Raw genomic sequence first — 23,948 nt, 5'->3', positions numbered from 1 at the left:
TGTCAGCGAAAACAGCCTTGTTTTTAGTTTGACCACCATGATTTTTTTAGTTTATTCAGCAGAGTTTTGAAAGGGTTTCATAAGCACCAAGGCTGGTAGAACTTTGTCAGTCCATAAAGAACCATGTAATCCCTCAATTTAAATTAAAACATGAAAATCGCCAATATTGACGTTCAAAGGTTTTCACCCAACAAAGACGATATTCATCCCATATTGCGCATTTATAGCTTTATAAGTCTTAAATTTGGCTTAAAAAATCTTAAATTTGAAACCTGCACATACCCTGTACCCAGCAAACATCTGCTGAGTCTGACTATAGAAAGATAAATGAAGTGGCAGGATATTCTCTTTCATCATATGACTTCTGCCTCAACCAGCGTTTAGTTATGCCAGTTAGCGGCCCGTTTTCTGGAAATAACCTAGTAGGCCTATGTGGTGTCAGCACTCTCCGGAGCCTCTGCATCTTCAGCCAGTGAAGGAGAGCGAGAGAGAGGCAGTTTGTCATAGAGCGCACAGCCTCGTCCCGGACAGATGGAAGCCATTGACCTCTAGATGGCTCTGCCGTGCCCCACACACCAAGGATCTTATTAAAGAGAGAGAGGGAGGAACAGGGGGAAGGAGGGCGGGAGGCGAGAAAGAGGATGGAGAGAGTTCAGGATCGGTCTCCATGGGTTCATTCGTTCGTTCATTCGTTTGTTAGTCCGCTTGTTTGTCCGTCACACAAGACGTCACATGATGCATCTCACCACTGTGTTCTGGGATTTTCAGGATTGCACAGTCTGGCCCAAGTGAGGACACTACATTTACAGTTGAAAATGAGGTGACACGTGTTAACTGATAAGCCTAGAAGTGCCTGTATTGTTACCAGGGGAAGACATGTTTACCATCACCTTGTTTTCTACTGCATAGAACAAGAGAACAAGTGATTTAACTTTGATAGCCTGGTTTCACCTCATTAACAGTAGCTGGCACCTTGTTTGGACCTTGTTTGTCTACAGGGAGTGTGTCAAACAAGGCTCAGTATATATTATTTACACAGATTTAATGGAAAGAGTAAAAAATTATTAGATGTGAATAGGCTAATGCTTGCAGACTATGCGACTGTCTTTTGCGTTCACTGTACAGTGTGTCAGATGTGCGATTGGAGAGAAGTAAAATCTTGATTATCAGCCTGTCAGACTGTATGAATTGAGGCTGCTCCGTGGGTTGGCTGTCCTTGACCTTGTCAAACTGAATGAACAAAGTGAACTGCTAACCATCTTTCAATACGAAAGATTTTTTCCAGATGTGAAAAATGTGTCTGGAACGGCATTAAGATGGACAAAATGGCACAGTCCGCAAACACCTTCAACCTATTCATGTGAATATGCAGCTATCAGATGTTTTTGTGGTTTTGCAAATTAATTCAGTTCCAACATCTCCTAATACCATAGCTTGCATGGCCACTCGCTGACAAATTTTTTTCGGACACATCCTCCCTAGGATTATAGCTAGCCAGCGCTTATTGGCCAAGCAGTGTCAAACAAAAAAATCAACATGGAAGTGTTGTTTGTGACAGTATTGCATCTCCAGCACCACCTTTGGCTGATATGGCCAATCTGTGAGTGGTTTTTGTTCTGCTACAACCCCTCTGATTTTCCATTACTGTGTGCAGTAATGGAAAAAGTTAAAATAGTCCCCATTAAATGCAATAATTAGCTGTGTGATTATAACAATAACCAAATATTTTTTTTCCCTCCCATGTTTATCTGAATATACTGACTTAACGAACAGGTGGAAAAAAACATCACTAAGATCCTTTTTCTAAGTTCCCCTCCTGTTGCTAGCTCAATATATTGACTGAACTTAGGTTGACAGGTACGCTCAATGATGATCTTGGGTTTCATGTAGTGTATTTGTATGCCCTCTAAGGTGTATTTATAGACTGTATACTGTTGAATTGCAAACCAAGTTTCCCATCTGGGAGAATTAAGTACTGAACTGAAACACCTTTTTGTTTCGGGAAGAGGGTTCATTCTCAGTTTACGATTTCCACATCTTGCACTCACTTAGCCGCCTAGCCTTTGTTCTTTCACAAAAGCACATTCATTTGATGACTGCACTTTTATTATTTGTGTGTCAACAGCAATTTGACTTTTTCTTTTATGCCTGAGCAGTCAAGTGTTTGTGAGTAAGCTTACAATACAATATTACTATGGTTTATGTTATACAAACTATTTATGTTATACAATGTCAGTATTATTGGCAGTATTGATTTAGTAGTGCAAACTATACAAACAGAACAAACAACTTAAGTCCTGTTCATGCAAAGCTAATGTTAGCTAGGTAGCATTATTGGCTGACTGATCACTGGTTCTGCATATTCAACTTGTTAAAGGATAAGTTTGGTAATTTTGGACCTATATATAATTTGTCTCTTACATACCTGTAGCACTGTAGACACACAGAGAATATTGACTCCAGAGTCAGCTGTCAGTTGAAACAGCGAGCTCTGTTGCCTCATGAGTCCATGTGGGGTTTGTCAAAATATCTCCAGAAAAGCCATTTGTAGGCTCCACAGAGGAGTTGAGAGAAAACATGACACAATTCTGCCATTACTCACACTTTCACTGATCAGGAAATCACTGAACTATTTTTCTCTGCTGCAGCACAGACTGCTGTGGGGTTTAAGTGCGTTACTGGCAGAGTGATCTAGTTTTGGACGGTCAGGTCAGACTGTAAACAGTAGAGTTTGGTAGAAGACTATCCAAAGAGTAGAAATGGTGGAAATGCTGCTTTCCTGGCAGCATTTCCACCAACCGACCAACAGTCTCCATTTCATTTCACAGACTGGCTTCTTTGGAGATATTTTGATGATGATTTTGGCTTTTTTGTTTCAAGGGGGTTCAAGTACCAATGGTACTTCAGAGACAAATGATACAGGTCCAAAATCACAGAATTTATCCTTTAAACATTAGACAGAGCAAGTTGTTAGGTAGCCATGGCTACTGCCCCCTGCTGGCCCAGCCAGAAACTGAGCTGTTTGGTATGCCATGCTCTCTGTTTGGGAGTAAACCAGGATGATTTTCACTCAACAAGGAGGAAAACAGTGTGATGTGTTTGTTTTACCAAATACACAAAAAAGGCAAATTGGCACTGCTGCTTCTCCCCCGCTGTGCCAAACCTTGACTTGCCACCCGCGTTGTCTACTGTGAAAGGGAGTTTCTCATGCCCGTCCCCTGAAAATGGCCTTGAAGCTGCTTCTGTCGTCAAGTTTTTAATCCTGCAGACCTGCCCTGCTGTTGCTCTCATATCCCTGTGTGTGTGTGTGTGTGTGTGTGTGTGTGTGTGTGTGCGTGTGTGTGTGTGTGTGTCAGGTGAGAGGCCAGGTGACACTTCCAGTTGCAGACTGTCAGTACAGATGGCTGGGAGATCTGCTCTCACCCATGCATATTGGATCTTGTCATATCTGCAGTGTCCACCAACTCTCTCTCTCTCTCTCTCTCACACACACACACACACACAGTGGCGGCTGGCCAGTAGTGCTACTAAACATTCATTGAAATTGTGTTGACATACTGTAGAGTGCATCACTTCCATGGTAAAACAAAGTTTCATTTGAAAGTTTCTTGATGTATTTTTTCTCCAAAACAGTCGCTGCTACAGCAATTAAGTCATGCTATATGTATTTTTTAGATTATCTTTTGTATTTTTATCAGTCACTGGACTGATCATGTTACATCAGTCTGAGAGAGGGACCTGGAGGCCGACTGGATTGAAGCCACCCTCTCATGTAGCAGCACATTCTGCAGCAACACACTTAAAGGAGATTCAGTACAAAATTTTGCTTAGACAGCACAGAACCCCTATATATTCTCCATAAATTAGATCCAAAAAGATCTCCACTGTGCTTAAAATGCAAATAGGAAACTGGTATGTATATTCATTGCCTCTGGCAGCATCCTACCATTTGCAAATTTTGGTCATTGATCTCCAAAGAGTTAAAGGATAAGGCTGGTGTTTTTTAATGCATTGCTTACCGTCAACAAATCCTATGAAAATAACAAAATCAGCAATGATTTTGTTTTGCCAGCAAGTCTCGTCCATGTAGCCGGTGCCCAATGCAGCCATGTCCCAGCAGCCATAGAACTCCATTGTATTAAAAAAAACAATTAAAAACACATCAAAGAGCCATGCTGTTACTCTGGGCAACATATTTCATCATCACGATGCATCAGGCCGGCCGACTTTTTCCTCAAACAACTTAATAAGCCGGCTGTAAACACTTTGCGATCTCAGGAAAGTAGTTCCGTAGCACCGAAAATAGTCCTCGGCGTAATGAAGAATTTGTTCCCATTTGAATTTGATTTGGTAATAACTAACAGCCTGACTTTTCGTGGTAACAGTTAGTGATTTTTAAAAAAGAAACTGTCTTTGTGAGCTGTATTTAAATGTTTTTAGCTTACAATTGGAGCCAATGACTCTAATGGCTAAAAACGGTACGTGGGAAGTCAGAATGTAACGGCAGTAGAGCAAACGCATTGTTGATTTTGTTATTTTCATAGGATTTGTTGACGGTAGTGCAATGCATTAAAAAACATCAGCCATATCCTTTAAACAGCATCGCTAGAAAGAATGCAGATCTGTTCCTGCTCATTCTTTCATGTAGGAACCAATCCCTTCAAAAAAATACTGTTGTGGTGCTGTGAGATATTTAGAGTTTTGCCTATGGAGAGACTGAGATCTGATCTCAGATCTGAGGACATTGTTATAAATGTATGGAAACCTTTGATGTACTACTTACCAGATGACCTGATGCAATTGCTATATGGAGGCAAAGATGCAAGCACAAGCGACTCATTCAGTTTAAGATGGTACTACCCCGTCTTACTGTGGAATGTGATATATTGTGGCTGCAATGAGATGTGAAGTGCTGTGTAAGTCATAAGAAATGACCACAGGGGGTAGGGTTTTTGTATTTGTTTTTGTTCTGCATGAAATGGATCAAAAGATGGGGGGAAAAAAAAGATGGCATGCGACAAAGGTTCCAGGCCAGACTCAAACCCGGGACACAAAGTGCACCCAGTGAAGCGCTGGGCACAACCTCACCTCTGATATTTGTAGAATAAGAAGCAAAGAAAGTATAAGGGAAGGTCAGTCGGCAATTTTCGAGCTGACCTGTGCAAATGGAAAGTACAAGCAGCAGTGTCTCCTTGCAGTGAACGGACAAAAGGAATTCTGTGGAATCACTCAAACACTGTTTGAGAGGTCAGCAGGCACAGATAAGCTCCAAGTGAAAGAGCTGGGACCTGATGGACTGGACATGGATATAACAGACAGAGGAACATAACACACAGACACGTTTTTCAAGGAGTGCGTGTGATCAGGGCCGGCCGACTGGATGTAGTGAAGCCAATGCAAATGTATTCCCAACTTCAACAATACAATCATTGAGAAATTTGCATCTCTTATGGGGAGAAATGTATGTACAAAAACTCATTTGATTACATGGTTTGGCTACAAGTTGGCTGCTGGCTCTGAGCCACTGCTGAATCTGAAATGCGCATGATCAGATGAAGGCCATCCAAGATGTTTCATGTTTGCTAAAATAGCTTGCTAATTCAGAAATTGATTTTCTCCAAACCAATCACTAGGAAGTGGGAGGGAGTCTGGAATCGGGTTAGTAGTGAAAGTCATCAAGTAGCCCTCTAAGAAAAGCCTCAACTTGTCCATAGGGAATGAGGAGTACATTGACTTAAACATTGATCGTAATTACTTGCAGGTGAAGACGATATTACATTTTAACCATGTTTAAAGGCCATACATTTTATGATAGATTATGATTTAGAACTATTTAAAAATTACTCCTTTGCTAAAGTTCCTGCAGTTAATTATTCATTAGAAAATATTTTGCAGTAATGGGAAACGGGAATTTCTCAGAAATAAAAACACCCAGCACTGACAGATTTGTCCTCACTTTGCCAAAAACTGACCTCAATATTGAGGTCATTTTTATGAATCGTTCCATCTTTACAAACTATTAAGTCATAAAGGGAATAACAGCTCTGTCATTAGCCAAATGAACGGCAGTTTTGATGTCTTCACATCTGTTTTTAGATGTGATCTGAAGATAATGATGAGTCTTTGGCTGGCCAGATCCTCCGACAAATCACTGTACTGGCCCGATCACATTTGTCCACTCCCTGATGCTTGATACGCACTGTGATTGGTCGGAATTAGTATCCCAATGAAAGAACTCAATGACTGTAACCTGACTGAGCAGGAGAAATGAGTTTCCTGCTGGAGAAAAGAAGACGAAGGGGGGGGATGGATCTGCGGGTCGGCGCTGCGGTGACGGAGATAGATCGAGACAGATGGGAGAGGCAAGGGAATGTGTAAATTGATTTGAAGGTCAAATGGCCTTGAATAATTTATGGATAAGGAGAAGAAGAACAATGTTTTACTTTGTAGTGGGTTACTGGCAAAGACCAAAAGACAGAGAGAGAGAGAGAGAGACGGAGAGAGCGAGAAGATGGGCAGACAGAAAGAGGGGGACAGACAGACGAGGTGATGGAGGCGGAGAGGGGGAGAAAGTGGGTTACAGCTCTATGGCTCCGGAGCATGTCGCGGTCGGTGCCAGCGCAGCCCCTGTAACGCTTAATCCTAGCCTCTACGCACAAGTACACACACATTAACATTCACACAGAACATTCCCACTGTTCAGTATGGGCCTCGGGGATCAGCGTGTGGAAGTATTTGGAAACGGAGGGTGGCCAGCGCCGGAATCGATTTCACACTTCCCTCCCCCTCGCCTAATTCACCTCTTGTTTCCCATCCCACAATGGCCTCCCTCTTCCGGCTGTTGTCTGACAAACAGGGCAGAATTTGGGAAAAGGTTTAAGGCGGAGCGGCTGAAAGGGAACGAATGAATGACTGTGAATGGAGCCGGAGCCACACTGATGGATTAAAGGTGTCTGGTTGCTGGAGGCTGGTGCCAGTTAGATATCAGCTATGGCAAAGTCTCCCTGCATCTTCATCATTCACCACCAAAAACATCCCAGAACTCTTTACATCAAATGCATTGTGATTAGGCTTGGGCAATATCCCAAATTTTATATTGCGATACTGCCCCGCCAAAATATCACGATATACAATATTATCGCGTTTTTTTTTTTTCGTGTTAAGTTGATCTAACTATTCAAGCATTGGAAGAAAGCGTGGACATTTGGTGTAATTTGCTCATTCCTGCTATTTCCAGAAAAACATATTAGTATTAGTCTAGTAATAGTGATAGTACTAGTACCAGTATGTTGTCACTGGAGTGTTTCTTATCTCAGTAACATTGTGGATTGTGTTCTCACTATTTTTATGCTCCCCCAAAAATGTCAGTATTCCTGCTATTCATTGAATATAACCAGGGTGAACAGCATGGTACACTAGCATCAATTTGAGGCTATATAGATGATTAATACTGTTGGCACATATCGGATATGAAGTGGTAACTGGAACATGTAGGCAATGTGAAGAACATATTGGACTGTAAGTTAAAATACTGTTGGTCATAATTGTTAGCACACTGTATATTTCTTGCCTACCTTGCTTCAAAGTATTGGCAGGCTCTGCACTGTGAATCTGACAGACAGCTCTTTATCTATCTGACCCCTGACCTGAATAAAGTATAATTAAATCTCCTCTCCTCCCTCCCACCTTCTGTCTTCTCCCACCCTGTCTTCTCCTCTCCTCTCCTCTCCTCTCCACTATTCTCTTCTCCCCTCCTCTCCTCTCCTCTCTTCTCTTCTCTTCTCTTCTCTTCTCTTCTCTTCTCTTCTCTTCTCTTCTCTTCTCTTCTCTTCTCTTCTCTTCTCTTCTCTTCTCTTCTCTTCTCTTCTCCTCTCCTCATCTTCTCCTCTCCTCTCCTCTCCTCTCCTCTCCTCATAGGACTTCTCCTTTCAGGTGGAACACGGGCACAAAGGAGCGAATGCTGATCAAGGTGACAGACAGGGAGCCCAGCTTCCTGGCCCACCAGGGTAACGGTTACTCCCCCTGCGACCCCCCCACCCCTGGCCCTCCCTCCGCCGGGGGCACCGCCTCCCGAACCCGCCGGTCCTCCGGGGGCAACCCCCCCACCGAACCCGACGGCTCCCCCGTCCTCTACGGCGACCGCCGGCAGTCTCCCTTCCTGAAGCGGGCCGAGCTGGGCGGCACCGGCACCCACCGCCGCTCCTCGGCCGACTCCCAGCCCCCCTCGCCGCGCTACGCCTACGAGCCCCCGCTGTACGAGGAGCCGCCGTCGGAGTACCAGCCCCCGCCCATCTACGAGGAGCCCCCCACCGACATGCACCTCTCCGACTCCGCTTTCTATGGCACCGGCAAGTCGCCCGCCCGCAAGTCTTCGGCCCCGCTCTATCACTCCCCCAAGCAGGGCCAGTCGCCCTACGGCCAGCTGGTCCTGACCAGGCAGAAGTGTCCGGAGAAGACCCAGAGCCTGGAGTACAGCCCCGTGGGGAAGGAGTACGTCAAGCAGCTGGTGTACGTGGAGCAGTCCTCCTCCAGCCCGCGCTTCAAGACGGCCGACCGCCTGCTGCGTTACGGCACCACGGGGGGCTACGGAGGCTCCTACGGGGGGTCGTACACCCTGCAGCACAGCCAGTCTCTGATCAGGGACCCGCGCCTACTGCTGGACTACAGTGGCGAGGGAGGGGAAGCGGGCCAGAGGTTGCTCTACGAGGACTCCATATCCTGGACGTCCAGCCAGAACCACTCCCTCTCTTCCTCCTCCACGGGGGGTCCCGGGGCCTTCTCCCCCGGGGGGAACCGCAAGCGCAAGAGCCGCAAGCCGTCCCTCCCCCAGGAGCTGGGGCGCTGCGGGGGGCCCGAGGGCGAGGCGGCGGCGGGCACCATGTCGGAGGCGGTGCTGGCCCAGGCCCGGCTGGCGTGGGAGGCCCAGCAGGTGATGAAGCAGAGGAGCAGCTGGGACTCGGGGCAGGGAGGGGGGGCGGCGCAGGGCGGCGGCTCCAAGGACGGCTACGAGAGCGACGGGGCGCTGCCGCTGCCGCTGCCGGGGCCCGTGGTGAGGGCCTTCAGCGAGGACGAGGCGCTGGCACAGAGCGACGGACACCACTGGAAACGCAGCACCTTCGACCGGCTGGGCTTCCCTCAAGCCCTGCTGGAGAAAAGCCTCTCGGTTCAGACCAACCTGGCCTCCCCAGAGCCTTACCTTCACCCCTCACAGGTAAGGCAGCATGCTGGGAATTAAAAAGTTATCCCACACATCACTGTATGGCAGCAGTCCATGTAAACGAACAGTTGAGGAACCCAGACGTAAGTTGCTGTGTCACCTTATCAAAAGTCATCTGCATATGAAAAATACTGCATACTTTTTTCTCTCTTTAATTAGATACTGCTCAATAACGAACAGATGTGATTTCTAGAATCTGATTTTTTTCACACTTTCGTTTGCCAACACACAGGTATAGAGGAGTGAAGCGTCTCACCATGACTAACTTGAATTTACCTCTTGGAGACAACAGTTAATAAAATGACTTGCAGATATTTAAATAGATTTCCAAGCATCTTGAAAGGAACTTGAACATTGCACAACTTGGAGTAATCGGAGGTTTCTGCATATCCTGGTGAGGTGTTGAGGATAAATTGGTTAAATTTGCTAATGAAATAATAATGAAATGAATAATAGACAAAAGGAGGAAATAAATGGAGAAGGAATAATTTTGTCATTAAGCATGATGAAGAAGAGAAATAAATTCAAGCAATTCTATGTTAATGTGGGAGATAATTCATAAAAGTAAGTAAAAGTTGTCTTATTGTAAAAATTCAACTTAATCCTCACACTGCTGCAGTTAAATCTCCCGTAATCCTCTTCATATGCAAATGAGTTTTGATGTCACATGGCGGGAGAGAGATGGTGAATGGTTCTTCATCTATGAGTTTACATGGACTCCTGCAATATAGTGATCTACATCGTGATACAGCTAAATCTTTTTATGATGGTAAGACACGCACACACACACACACACACACACACACACACACACACATAAACAATGAGTGGCCCATTCAGGTCTGGTCTCCCATGGCTTACAGCCCCACCCTGCTGGGAAGCCATCAATGTTTCATGTAATGCTGCTAAGCTGGCCTTAGATTGGCTTATATAATAGTCACACTGCTGCCTCTTCCAGCTAGAGATGCTATCGCTGCACCTAGACAGGCTGACCACACACACACACACACACACACACACACACACACACACACACACACACACACACACACACACACACCTAGAATGGCACAGACCAGGGAGGCTACACACAACTGGATACCAGGGTTAGACCGATACATGGGGCCGATATTGGACTTTTATTAAAAACAGGATCTGGTCCACCTCTGATATGATGGATATGATACAGTTTGATTGATTACATATTTATTGCAGAAGTGATCAATACTAATCTTGTTGCCTATGGGAAGCCCTTAACCTGAACTGATTTTAATGATCAGATTCCTCATAAGTATCTATTATTCAATTCTATGCAGCAACACCAGAGATACTGTATATGTTCCCATCTCCTCTCTCAATCTGTCTCTCTCCCTCCTTGTCTTTCTTCCCCCGGTCAGTCGGAGGACCTGGGAGCCTGTGCCCAGTTCGAGGCCAGTCGGAACGCCAGGAATATGATGCCGAGCGCCAGCTGCGGAGTCTTCCCAGAATTCACCCTGAGAAAACCCTCCTCGGAGACCGACATCGAGAACTGGGCATCCAAACACTTCAACAAACACACGCAGGTACTCGAGAGGGCACACACACACACACACACACACACACACACACAGACCGTATGTGTGTGTCGGAAGATGTGCATAGCTTTGAATACATTTGCATACACATTCCCATCACACGCATCACCATGTGCCTGTCTTTGTCCACCTGGAGTTTCATTGTGATTCCACCTTCCCTGCTGATTTTTGCTGGCATTTTTTAATTAACCGTTTACTGATGTCACGCCTTTATCAAAATAATACGCTCTTGCAAAGTCATCTCAATTTGTTTCTTTCACTTCCTAGTGGCTCAAACTATTTCTACAAGTTTTTATATTTTAATTATTGTATTTTAAAATCAGCCAATCACTGTTTCAACTGCCTCATCACATTATCGGCATACAGTATTTTTATTATTTTAATAGAGAACAGACCCATTCATTCTGTTTTCAGAGAGAAACTTGACTCATTTCATTTCTTTCACTCCCTTCTGAACAGTTTGATTATTGGATCCATTCACTATTTTCAACGGTTAATAAACACTGAAACACTGCAGCTCACATATATTCATTCCTGACATTGTGCTATGAATTTCATAGCCTGTATGATTAGAAACAGTCAAATGTATTGGGCAGAATGAAAGTCTTTCTCATCAAGCAGTGAGTTAGTAGGGATGCTGCCAATCGTCTATGAGCCATATCATCCGATACCGATCGGCCATACCGATAGTTTTTTTGTTTTGTTATAGCAGCTGGTATAGCAGTATTACAGGTCTAACAGTTTCCATTTTACATACACTTCATCCATCAAATTGAGTCCTGGTTAAAAAGTATCCACATTTTCTTTTTTTCTACCTCAATATTTACTTGATCATTATGTAAACAAAACCATGTGCGTTCTAGGTAGCGCAACATGATTTAGTGAGATAACCAAAGCAGAAGACTCAGACTGTTGCCACTCGCCTGTGTTGCTGAGTCGAGTTAAATAAATGGAGACACCCTCCGAAGATATATATCCGTTTCAGTCTTCGTTTTTGTATAAGTGAATGTTATTAAGAGAGAGAGAAATGAGACTTCAGTTGCCTCTCCGCTGTTAGGGTCTGGACCGTCGTCCAGTTCAGAACCATGGACAGCGGTGCAGAGTGCAGAGCGTTATGTAAACAAACGCACATGGCATGCGATGAATTGATGCATTAAATAAGCAGAGAATTAAATGAGGGGAAGTAGCGGGCGTGACGGTCTGTGACGTTACTGGTTGTCCATGAAGATTTGTGTTTTTAATTAACATCCACACCGCCGACATGTTTTGAGGTGAGTTAGCATGTGACAATGACACCAACTCTGCTGAGAAATGGCTCACGTGTTTTGCGCCATTGATCGGTTTTTGCAATCGGCGATTATAAAGCATTATCGGCAATTCTCCGATCTCATATTTATACTGAATGTCGGCCGATTCCAATTGTTGGCCGATCGATCGCGGCATCCCTATTAGTTAGTTAGTTAATCGGCACTTGGATCAGTGATCAGAATCAGCCCCAAAAAACCTGATTGGTTGAACACTTGCTACACTTACATATTTACATCCATTCAGATCCTATAACCATCTACTGTTGGCTACTGATCGGCACCACTGGAGCAGTTCAGGGTTAAAGGATAAGTTTGGTGATTTTTTTATACCTACTGTATATATAATTTGTCTCTTGCATACCTGTAGTACTTGGACCAGCAGAGAATATTGACTCCAGAGTCAGCTGTCTATTGAAACAGTGAGCGTTGTTGCCTCTTGCTGCTAACAATGAGTCCAAACAGGGTTTGTCAAAATATCTCCAAAAAGGTCTGTGAAAACAATATGGCGACCAAATTACGTATTTCTATCCACAGCCCGGAAAGCAGTAGCACCACACCATTTCCATTCAGTGGATCGTCTCCTACCAAACTTTACTGTTTACAATCTGACCTGACCGTCCAAAACTAGATCACTCCGCCAGTAATACACTTTCACCCACAAACCCCATTTGGACTCATTGTTAGCAGCAAGAGGCAACAGAGCTCGCTGTTTCAACACAGCTGACTCTGGAGTCAATATTCTCTGTGGGTCCAAGTACTACAGGTATATAAGAGACAAATTATATATAGGTCCAAAATTACCAAACTTATCCTTTTAAGAGATTTGTTCAAGGGCACATCTGTGGTAGTTGTTGAGGAGGGGAGAGCTGTACACTCACTTAACTTCCCTGACCCAGATTTCTCCAGCCGGTCCAGGGATTTGAACTGCTTTAATACACCTTCTCTCACTCCCATACAGTTCACACACTCTTACCAATGGAATATACGGTATAGGTTTTTCTCTGGCTTGCCTTTTCACTGTTCTTTCCGTTGACATTGCTCACCTTGATGTTGATGTCAAACGTGTTGATGTCCTTCGCCCCCTCTCTCCCCTTCTTCTCTTCCTCCTCCTAACTCCCTCTATCGCTCTCTCGCCCCTTCTTTTTGTCTCTCTTCCACGCTTTTCCCAGGGTCTGTTTCGAAGGAAGGTGTCCATCGCCAACATGCTGGCCTGGAGCAGCGAGCCCATCAAGAAGCCCATGATCGTGACCTCGGACCGCAACGTGAAGAAGGAGGCGGTGGAGATCTTCAAGCTCATCCAGACCTACATGGGGGACCGTCGCTCCAAGATCGACCCCCTTCACATTGCCCTGGAGGTCTGTACAAAACCTGAACCACCGCTCTGTCAAGTCTGGACCACAAGATGAAGAAGTTATCTTTGTACCATTTATTGTGCGTTAGTTAGACCAATGTAGGTTCTTGAAGGCTGATATTTTTGGATTGAGGCCACCGATATTTTGCGCTGATATTCTAGGCAAGGGCAAAAACACACACACACACCATCCCCTTTTAATTGTTGATTATATTACAAAGATATGTCCTCTAATGAGCTGATGATCTCTCGTTTCACACAACAGCCCATTTTCATTAGCAACTGTTTGTCTGATACAGCTCTCAGACTCGGTCCCTAATTAGGTTTGCATGAGCCAAAAGAGTAAATTATACAGAAAAAGAGAGATCCAAGGCACTCCAAAAATCTGTTAAAAAGTCTTTATTGTGTTTGGCTAGTCATTACAAAGTTAAATGACTAGCCAAATGGAATAGAGTGCCTTTGATCTCTCTTTTTCCACATGATTAGTATAAATGACGCCTTTTCTATCCAAAGAGCACCGAACCCCGCATCTTTAGCATTAGAAGAAGTGTTCAAGCCTCCTGTCTGATTTCTGCTTCTGTTGTGATAATGTGAATTTGTTTTTGTGTCAATTACAGGCCACCGTAGCTCAATGGGAAAGGAGGGGTGGGGGGGCGGAGCCTGAGACTTGTATAGGAGGAGATAAGCTCTGCTGACAGAGGTCATAGGTTACTTATACCACTTTAAACTCAACTCTCTCTCTCTCTCTCTCTCTCTCTCTCTCTCTCTCTCCCTCTCTCTCTCTCTCTCTACCAGGTGGTGGTGCGTGGCTGGAGCAACCAGGGTTTGCGCGACGAGCTCTACATCCAGCTGTGCCGTCAGACCACGGAGAACTTCCGCTACGACAGCCTGGAGCGAGGCTGGGAGCTGATGGCCATCTGCCTGGCCTTCTTCCCCCCGACGCCCCGCTTCCACTCCTACCTGGAGGGCTACATCTACCGACACATGGACCCCCTCAATGACACCAAGGGTGAGGGAGCAGGACACACACACACACAGACACACTCAGCCATCTATAGTCAATAGTAGGGATGGGACGATATATCGAAATTCAATATATCGCAAAATATATTGTCACAAAAATGTCACAATATGTATCGTGGGGCAGAAAAATGAATCTTTACCATCATAGTTTCACAAGTTCTCCATCCAAATTATATTATTTGCACTTTGTAATGACATTTTTAAATTGTTATTTATATTCTAGCAAGCCAATGCCATTGTATTGCGTCTTCCACTTCCAAGAGGCATTTTTTAGCATGAAAATAGTCAAATTTAAAGTAAACAAAATAGTTAGCAGTAATTGGCAGTTTCAATCCAAAAATATACCCTAACCCTAAAAAAACGCCACGCCAGTCTAACCGTTATTATGGTTGTTATTTTTCTTGTGACTCATCATTAGTGTGATATGATTTTGCATTTGGAAAATCTAAGTATATATGGGGAAAAGAATAGGCTGCCAGGTTTTTTTTTAATTCCGGGTCCTTATTGACCTTCATGGTAAACTACACTGAGGAAATGAGCAAAGAAACACAAACATGAGATCTCTTCCAATGTTCATCCTATAGTCCTGGGGGGAAGCAACCTGAGTTTTGTGATCGACTGTGGGATGATTTTGGGTGAAAAAAAATATCTCTGTACTTACCATGTTCAGCAGTCATCCAATCATACTCTTCCTTGCCTGGTTAAAGCTCGACTCATGTAAACAAGTCAGCAGCTCTCCCTGTTTTTTTGTGTCCTCCTTCAAGTGTTGTAACCAAAATTAGACAGCCAAACTTCTGACTCAGGGAAACTGCTACAGATACAGTGTAAAATCCAACAAATAGACCAGACAAGTTCCTGCTATATTCCAAACAGAAAACCAATAAGATGCATCGACTCCAATCCCAATGTCGAATGCCGTATGAAGCATTGTATTGACAAGGATGAAGGTCAAGATGCAAAACATCGGCTACCAATCAACATCCTAGACCCGACGTTCATGATCAATGTTTAATTAAGAGACTTGCAAAATCCTCATTGGCGGTCTTGATTGAACTACTTGTCAAAAGCGTTTAAAAGTGGTCATGTTCCTCCTCTTTCCCAAAGGTTCAGGCACAGTGAAAGCTGCACTGATGCTTTGCTTCCCCCTACAGGGGTTTAGGATCAATGACATCACCAGTCGAACCATCAGAGGTCCTGCACAGGTTGCTCAATGGAAATGCAGGGCCAGTCTCCTACTGCACAATATGGCGCTAATAGGCCTAATGCCAATAGATATACTGTGGCATAGACACATATTTTTTCAGCATCAGGAAGCTTGAATCATCCATTTTGCATCACACTGTCAAATCCTGCAGCCACTAAATAATCCTTCCAAGTAATCATTTAATAATGTTTGTCTCGTCAAATAACCGTGTATACTTAATTACGTATATTGAATTATTGACTTCCATGCTTGTGTAATTCTGATTGTGAATGATCATGTTTTTCACTGAATCTGCTTTACTGGCACCAGTAAAGCTCCCCCAGCAGAGTCAAGTGAAAAATAGATTTCATGACAAAAGTTTCTCCACTCTACCTCTACTGTATTGTATATGCTCAGATGCCATGATTGTAGTTTACTGTAGACTTTGGTTGCTCCTGATCAGCTTTTATTTTATATTGAACACACATGGACTTAGTCATGATACATTATACTTCATGTTTGACAGAAAACCAAACATTGCAAGAGTCCATTACCAAACCCTGAGTTCCCAAGTAGTATTTACCATCTGAAAGCTGAGGTGAACCATATTTTCTAGTTGTAAGCTCATATTTACCATGAAGCAATAGTCACTGTGGTTGGGCAGAGGCATATAAGTGTGAAGATGGGGCTTGTGGTCATTGCTGGTTTGAGTCCCAAGACCGGCTGGGAAAATATGGCTGGGGAAAGTGAATGAGTAACACTCTCCCCTCCCTAAACAACTGCTGGTGATGAACCCTTGAGCAAAGTGCTGAACCCTCAAACAGTGGAACAGACGGTGGTTGTGCTGGGCAGCTCCCTAGGGTGAACGTGTGTAACTGTGGATGTTCAGCAGGGTCTTACTGGAAAACAGCATGGAGCTCAGTGCTGTCTGGCTAAGTAAAGGGTAAAGTTCTGGGTCACAGTCAAAACAAGCCTGCCTCCAGCTAGCTTTGTCCATGCTCTGGTTGAGGTATTGAGTAAAGGCTGACCTAGCTGCTGGAACAAAGCAATGAGGGACAAGTTGGATCAAGACTTTATCCAGGTTGATTACTGATGATGACATTGGGACGGGGACTATGACCTGCGCTGCCATTGATCCACTTGTACATCGAGTGCTGTGAAAACAATGGGAGATAATCAACTAAGTGGCCTTTCAGTCTGAACATACCTGTGTGGACTGGTGTGTATATTGCCTGGCCACATTATTTTTTAAAAGCTTATCAGAACACGGTTTTACCAGAGATGAACGTCCTGAAGCTCGGTTTATACTCAGTTCAGAGAGGGTTTCAGAAGTGTTCTGAAGTTCGGACGGGGCTTCTGTTTGGGGGCAATGCAGTTCGAAAACATGACTCTCAGAAACACTAACAGAAACGTCCGAACACGGCACCCACCTCCACAGGGACTGGTTGTAATAAGGTGTGAAGGGGGCCAGGAATTGGAGGGAGCCACAAACTTCTACCTTCTCCTCAGAACAACTTCTGGGAAGCTTAAAAAGCCGAGGCGAGCGGAGCCGCAGGGAGAGAGCTACAGCTGCTGAAGTTGTATGTGGACCTGCAAGTAGCTTAAGCACCTCCTACATACCGAAATGTTCTGAAAGACCATGAAAGTTCAGGGCTTTCAGAAGTTTTGGGTGATTCTCAGAAGCGCTTCTGATGAAGGATAAACAAGGTTGTACTCCCCTGAGCGGTTCCCACTTGTAGAAGTATCTGCAATAACTCTGACTCTCTTCCCCTCCTCTCTCGCTCTCCCTTGACACTCTCTCAACTTTACCCCAAAGCCTCACTTTCTTCATCTTCTCCTCTTTTTGATCCCTGTCCTAAGCTATTTGTCAGCATTTACTGATCATTTTATTTTATTTTATTTAACCTTTATTTAACCAGGCGAAATCAATTAAGAACATGTTCTTATTTACAATGATGGCCTGACAAGAGGCATAAGCTTCTTGATGGGGGGGGGGGGCTGTGTGTCATGCACGGCCTACAGTACATTTTCTACTCAGCCATTGGCGTGTTTGTTTTAAACCCCCTTCATACTTTTAGCATTGCTATGCCTCTGTAGCCATTAATGTATGTAGTCGTCTCCTTTATTATTGATGTACAAGATATTCCTACAACCCGCAAACAACTTGAAGTCTTTTGGTTGTTATGGGGACCCCTGCTGGTAGAGGCCTGTTTCCTTTGGTACAACAGCCAAAAGCATGCCAGTGGTTGTCGGGGTGTGGTTGGCAGTGTTCATGTCTAGTGGACTATGATGTGTTTGAAATGTGACTGTGTGTGCTACACATGGCACCTGCATGGTGAAGCATGGGAGAGTCACATAACTTGTAGAGACGTGGGAAAGAGCTACCTATTACCACTCTTGTGTGTCCTTCACACTGTCCATGGTAACACCGGAGGTTTCTTAGATTAATAAACAAACATTTTTGTTTGCTTGTTGATCAAATCACCATTAAAGTGATGCAAAGCTAGCTTCTACTATCTACTAAAATAAACAGCATGCTAAAGTGTTTGGCATGCATCAAAGAAAACTAAATACATATTGGACACAGAAAATGCATTCGTAAGTAACAGAAAAGACTCTGTTTGCTGAAAAGTTGGTGTTTTCCCCTTATGGCCCCAGCTCATTCTCTGCAATCCATCATTTTTCTAAATTATTCATGGATTTCATTGGCCCTCATCAAACTTGCAGTGTTTTTCTGACTATATTATTTAAATTGAAACAGATGATGGGATAGTGAATGACACCATTTAGAGAGCCTAAATGACACCAGTGACATATTACTTTTCTTTTTCTTGTCCTTCTATTCTTTCCGATGTCTAACTATTATGACACTGTCTGGTCCGTTCTCATGCTATTGCTGTAGGATATCAAGATACAGTTTATATGAGGTACCAGGTCAGCTTACTGAAGATGTCAAGAAGCTGACAAACAACTGGAAACAAACTGCTCTAGGGGTGCGACTCTCCATTTCTTGAAGCTGCAGTTCATTTTCCAATGATACAGCATTTGTTGTCACTTGTGTCTTCTCACGACAACAACTTTCAGTATTTGAATTTTTAAGAAATTCCACAACCTGAACGGCGCGTGAACTTAACCCAGCCTTGGTATAAGGGCTATGTTTGTGTGGACCAAGGAAGTATATGAGAAAAGGCAAATTCCAATTGGTTAAAATGGCTGAATACGAATCTTCTATTTTTCTTTACATATGTTTGTTTGTTTCTTTTTCCAGGAGTGGCCATCAGCAGCTACGCCAAATACTGCTACCGGAAACTAACAAAGGCTGCTCTGACTGGGGCCAAGAAGGTATGGCATCTCTCTGTCTGTCTTTATTTAGTTGTGTCTGCTCAGGTAAAAGGTTGTTCTGTTGCCTACAACTCAATTTCCTTTAGAAGAAGACATGTTCATTTTCTCTGCCCTCATGTACCCATACATTTCTCCTGTTCTCTGGTGTGTGTGTGTGTGTGTGTGTGTGTATCCATCCTCAGGGCAAAACAGGCAATCTGTGTCTTTCTCTGTAGCTCTTACTAGTGGCAGGCTGAGCTGCTGATTGGCTGAGAAGGGAGGAATGCGGTCTGTCATGGCAGCAGCAAAGATTAGGCTGTAGATCGACGTTGTGAAAGATGACACAACCAGTAATAACAGCAAAAAGAACATGCTGGAGACAAAGATACAGAGATTGTCATGCCGATACAGAACTGCAGTTCAAGAAATGCAACTATATGTACATGTCCAAACTGGTGTCCATTAATGTGATTAAAATCTGAGTATTCCACATACAGTATGTTACTGTGATTATGCTTACTTCGACTATGAACATAATCACAGTACATAATCTGAGTATGGTGTTCACACGGGTTCTGCCTTACTCGCATTATTGCCCTAATCGCATCATAATCGCATCATTGGTGTGCATGTAAACGTAGCTAATGTTGAAATGCATATGCACACATGCATACACAGTGCATACACATGTTTAGGAAAAACTCTTTCAATAGGTCAAAAATACATAAAAGTAACCAAATAAGGCATTCATAGTTGTTCATGTAAGTGTTAACATACAATGTCTAGAAATCAGAATTTTCTCAAGACACTCACCACCCCCTCAGCCGCTCTCCAATACTCAACTGACATTCAACTGCTATAAACAGCATTCACAGGGAATTAGCACTCTTGTTGTAGCAACCATATTTATGCATCTATTAATGAACAAATTCATTTTGAACAACCTCAGTGTTTTTGTTCAGCGAGGTAGGCACTATAGGTCCTGGTTCTCTGAAATATCATCAGGCTTGGACCATAGTACTTTATTCTGTGTGCTGTCGGTCTGTGTGTGTGTGTGTGTGTGTGTGTGTGAGTGTGTGATATGTGTGTTGTGTTTGTGTGTGTTGGCAGCGATGCCAGTCTGTGGTAGCAGGCACTAGGTTGGCATGGCGCCTGTGAAGCATGTCGTGCCAGTATCTCAACAGGGCGCTAATAGAGACAATTTGTCACTTAGTGGACATGCACACCAAGGCCCAGTATTTGACTGGTGTTAACCTGCTAACCTCTAACACCAGATTAATGTTCCGCCTCCACTCTGCTGCATGGGGGGGAACATTCAGCACTCAGCTCTCTTTTTCTCTCAATGACATCTCTCTCAAAATCCACCATTGGACTCTCTTTCTCCTCCCACTGCTTTTTGACCCAGATCCTTTAAGTATTCAAGCTGCCCTTCTTCCTCCACCCTACTGTCGAATTTATCGCTCTCTCTCTTTCTCTCTCTCTGTGCCTCTCTCTGTCTGCAGGGCCTGCAGAAGCCCTGCCTGGAGGAGATCAAGCACGCCAGAAACGCCATCTTCAGCCCCTCCATGTTCGGCTCGTCCCTGGAGGAGGTGATGGCCCTCCAGAAGGAGCGCTACCCCGACCGCCAGCTGCCCTGGGTGCAGACCCGCCTTTCCGAAGAGGTGCTGGGCCTCAACGGAGACCAGACTGAGGGCATCTTCAGGTGAGGGAGGGGAGGGAACAGAAGGGACTGTGAGAAGAACCGTCCTCCTGGTTTTTTTTTTTACTCAACAGCTTCAGCGGTGTCGGTACAGAAGAGGATTAGGGCCACGTGAAAAATGTATTTGAATTCTGAGTTTAAAGTCAGAGTTCTGACTTGGGAGAGGAGTGTAACAGGCTTGTAACCTTTGACCTCCAGAGTTCCGGGTGACATAGATGAAGTGAACGCCCTCAAGCTGCAAGTGGACCAATGGAAAATCCCCACAGGGCTGGAAGACCCGCACATCCCAGGTACACACACACACACACACACACACACACACACACACACACACACACCCACAGTGTTGCCCGTAAACATCACATCTCTGCAAAATCCAGACTTTCCCTGTCATATTTACCCCTTTTTTATATCGTTCATGTGCACTCAACTCATAATTCTGAGATTTCCGACAGCACCTGAACGCAGCATGATAGCTAGAATACCAGCTATGTGGCAACATTATGCATCTGCACGTTGATGTTAGCAGAACTGACGCATTCTAGTCTAGTTGTAACGTTCAACTCGTGGCATTTGGTCACATCTGACCCAAGGGACACACATTTTTTCGGCCCCGTTTTTGCATTTTCGTTCTGCTGCTTTTCCAAGTTAATTTGTTGGATTTTTCATTCTTTTTAGTATTTTATCGCCTCTCATGTCTTGATTCAACCTCTTTTGACCCCCCACCACTTTTTTTAAGGCCCAGACAATACACACGGTTCAAACTACAGTCCAGCTCAAGTAGTTTGAACTAGACTACTTTTTCTCAGTACCTTCAGTTTACTAAACTATAATTTCTGTTGTGGGAAGCTTTGCTGTAGTTCAGCGTCTTCCACTGTAAACTAACTGGTAGCTTGTAAAAAAACACATTGACTGCATTATGTACTAACTATAGTGCAAACCAGACTGTTCACCCCCTTTAAAAAAAATTTAATGAACAAACCAGGAAGGGAGAACACTTTTTTTAGGTCACGGAAGCGCTCCGACTGTGAAATGGAAAGTCATGTAAAAGTCATGGAATTTTACATCAGGGCCACAGTGGAAACTGTGAAAGAAAGATCTGTCGCTTTTTTTGCATGAATCAGAAAGCTTGAAAAAAACTCTTGGAGAATAAACGACAAAGCTTTAATATTAAAAACCAATGTGCAATAGCCTTCGTCGGGGTTACCTAACTTATTCAACATTTCAGCAAAAGTCTTCCGCAGGGATTTGCAGGAATTCAAAGTCTTACCCTGCTGTCTGTCTGTCTGTCTGTCTGTCCACAGCGTCTCTTCTGAAGCTCTGGTACAGGGAGTTGGAGGAGCCGTTGATCCCCCACGAGTTTTATGAGGAGTGTATCAGTCACTACGACAGCCCAGAGGCGGCCGTCAACGTGGTGCTGGGCCTGCCGCACATCAACAAACTGGTGCTCTGCTACCTCATCCGCTTCTTACAGGTAACACACACACCCCAACACACTAATTTACACTCTAATCTTAACCCTAACCCCAATTCCTAAACCTAATTTGGGTGCACTGGCGCAACTACATAGTATTCAATCCTTTTCTTTAACGGGTGTGTGTCAGAGAGACCTAGCAACAGCTGGTATTGCCTTGATGCTGGTTTGTAATTGGCTGCCTTCGTCATGCATCCTTCCTCAAAAAAGAGTGTGGCAGCGGAGTTCAACAAACTTAAACTTAATCATAAAGCACATTGACTCAGAAAAGGACAATGTTGAAAGAAATTCCCATGTACACATGGACATTCCACCACCAGCAAAGAGGGGAAAACCATAAAATTTTGGTAAAGCAATAGGTGAATGAATTCTCCTGGCTAAGGTTTGAGGAAGAAACTTTCTCTCATACTGATTGATTCGGACCGAAATGTAGGGTTCAGGTCAAAAAATGGCCAGAGTTCTGCTTTAACTTTGATCCCAGGAAGTGTTAAAAAACAGTCTTAAATGTGACTTGATGCAGGTATTTGCCCAGCCTGCCAATGTGTCCATCACCAAGATGGATGTGAACAACCTGGCCATGGTGATGGCTCCCAACTGTCTGCGCTGCCAGTCCGACGACCCCCGGGTGATCTTCGAGAACACCCGCAAGGAGATGTCCTTCATCCGGGTGCTCATCCAGCGCTTGGACACCAGCTTCATGGACACAGTGCTATAGCCCCCCCACCATCCACCATCCACCATCCACCCTTTACACCCCCTCCCCCCCCTTCCCTCTCTCTCTCTCCCCCAAAAGCCTCCCCCACGATCCCTTTAACCCCCTTTCAGCCAGGCTCCTGCAACCTTACCCCAGCACAGGGACACCACACACACACACACAGACACACACACACACACACACGCATACACGCATATCGTCGTTGCCGGGTGACAACCTTGTATCTCCAAAACATGAACATTTCAAGAACTAAGACACAGGCTTTTTTTTTTTTTACCCTGGCCACCATGCAGTTTTAGGTTTATCCAATGGGAATTTTCTCAACCCATAGCAGAAACATGTAATCCTTCATGTGAAGTTAGAATGTGAAAATCCCCCAAAATTGGAGTTACAAGCTTTACACCTTACAACGGCCAGACACACACACACACACACACACACACACACACACACACACACGTATGAGAGCAGGGATCTCATGATTTCATTGGATTTTAACTCTTGCAGTCACTATTTTGGTTTACAGGGACGCCGTTAGATTTTAGAATTTCAAAGATTGATTTTAAATCCAAAGACATTATTATTTTTAAATGAATTGATTTTTTTATTTTTTTTTCCCCTGCTCATACACACATTGTTACATATACAGTAGGACACACACGTACACACACACAAATACATACCACTGTCTCACACACTGACATACAAGCTCCATAGCCATCGAAACAAATCAAAAACTCTTTCCCCAGGATTCCCCCCTTTTACAGTGTACAATCACACAGAAGGAATAATGCATACATTCAAATATACATTGCACACACTTTCTAACACAAGTGTGAAATCATCTTTGTCTCACACACACACACACACACATTGGCTCAGCATTGCGTCCACAGGCAGATTGTACTGAAAGGAAATCAGTTTCTTGTAGCTGAGTTGGGGGGGCGGGAGGGGGGTACCTTCAATAGTTCAATACCCTTTCTGCTGAACCTGCCAGCCCCCTCCTCTGCTTTTTTAGTACACGCATCACCAGATTTTCACAAGACTTAGAACCTAAACCGTGCGATTTCATCCATCTTTTGCG

At 44.2% G+C, this 23,948-nt stretch overlaps 1 protein-coding gene across 1 annotated transcript in view; it reads left to right on the top strand.

Annotated features, from left to right (window-relative positions):
- Nucleotides 1–22,864, top strand: part of arhgap39 (Rho GTPase activating protein 39) — a 91,947-nt gene extending 69,083 nt beyond the window's left edge. Inside the window, exons 7-15 of the mRNA XM_071526767.1 lie at nucleotides 7,918–9,211; nucleotides 10,615–10,779; nucleotides 13,268–13,453; nucleotides 14,245–14,458; nucleotides 18,924–18,997; nucleotides 20,479–20,678; nucleotides 20,874–20,965; nucleotides 21,980–22,149; nucleotides 22,670–22,864. Of these exons, the coding sequence (XP_071382868.1) occupies nucleotides 7,918–9,211; nucleotides 10,615–10,779; nucleotides 13,268–13,453; nucleotides 14,245–14,458; nucleotides 18,924–18,997; nucleotides 20,479–20,678; nucleotides 20,874–20,965; nucleotides 21,980–22,149; nucleotides 22,670–22,864 (2,590 nt within the window). The remainder of the gene's footprint in view (nucleotides 1–7,917; nucleotides 9,212–10,614; nucleotides 10,780–13,267; nucleotides 13,454–14,244; nucleotides 14,459–18,923; nucleotides 18,998–20,478; nucleotides 20,679–20,873; nucleotides 20,966–21,979; nucleotides 22,150–22,669) is intronic.
- Nucleotides 22,865–23,948: the final 1,084 nt, after the last annotated feature.

Source organism: Centroberyx affinis, unplaced genomic scaffold (assembly GCF_046629955.1).
Source record: "Centroberyx affinis isolate AG114_WGS23_722 - 3 ecotype Tasmania unplaced genomic scaffold, CSIRO-AGI_Caff_v1 ptg001456l_1, whole genome shotgun sequence".
Classification (NCBI taxonomy): Eukaryota; Metazoa; Chordata; class Actinopteri; order Beryciformes; family Berycidae; genus Centroberyx; species Centroberyx affinis.
Note: the sequence above shows the minus strand (reverse complement) of the source record. Positions and strands in the feature narration are given on the sequence as shown.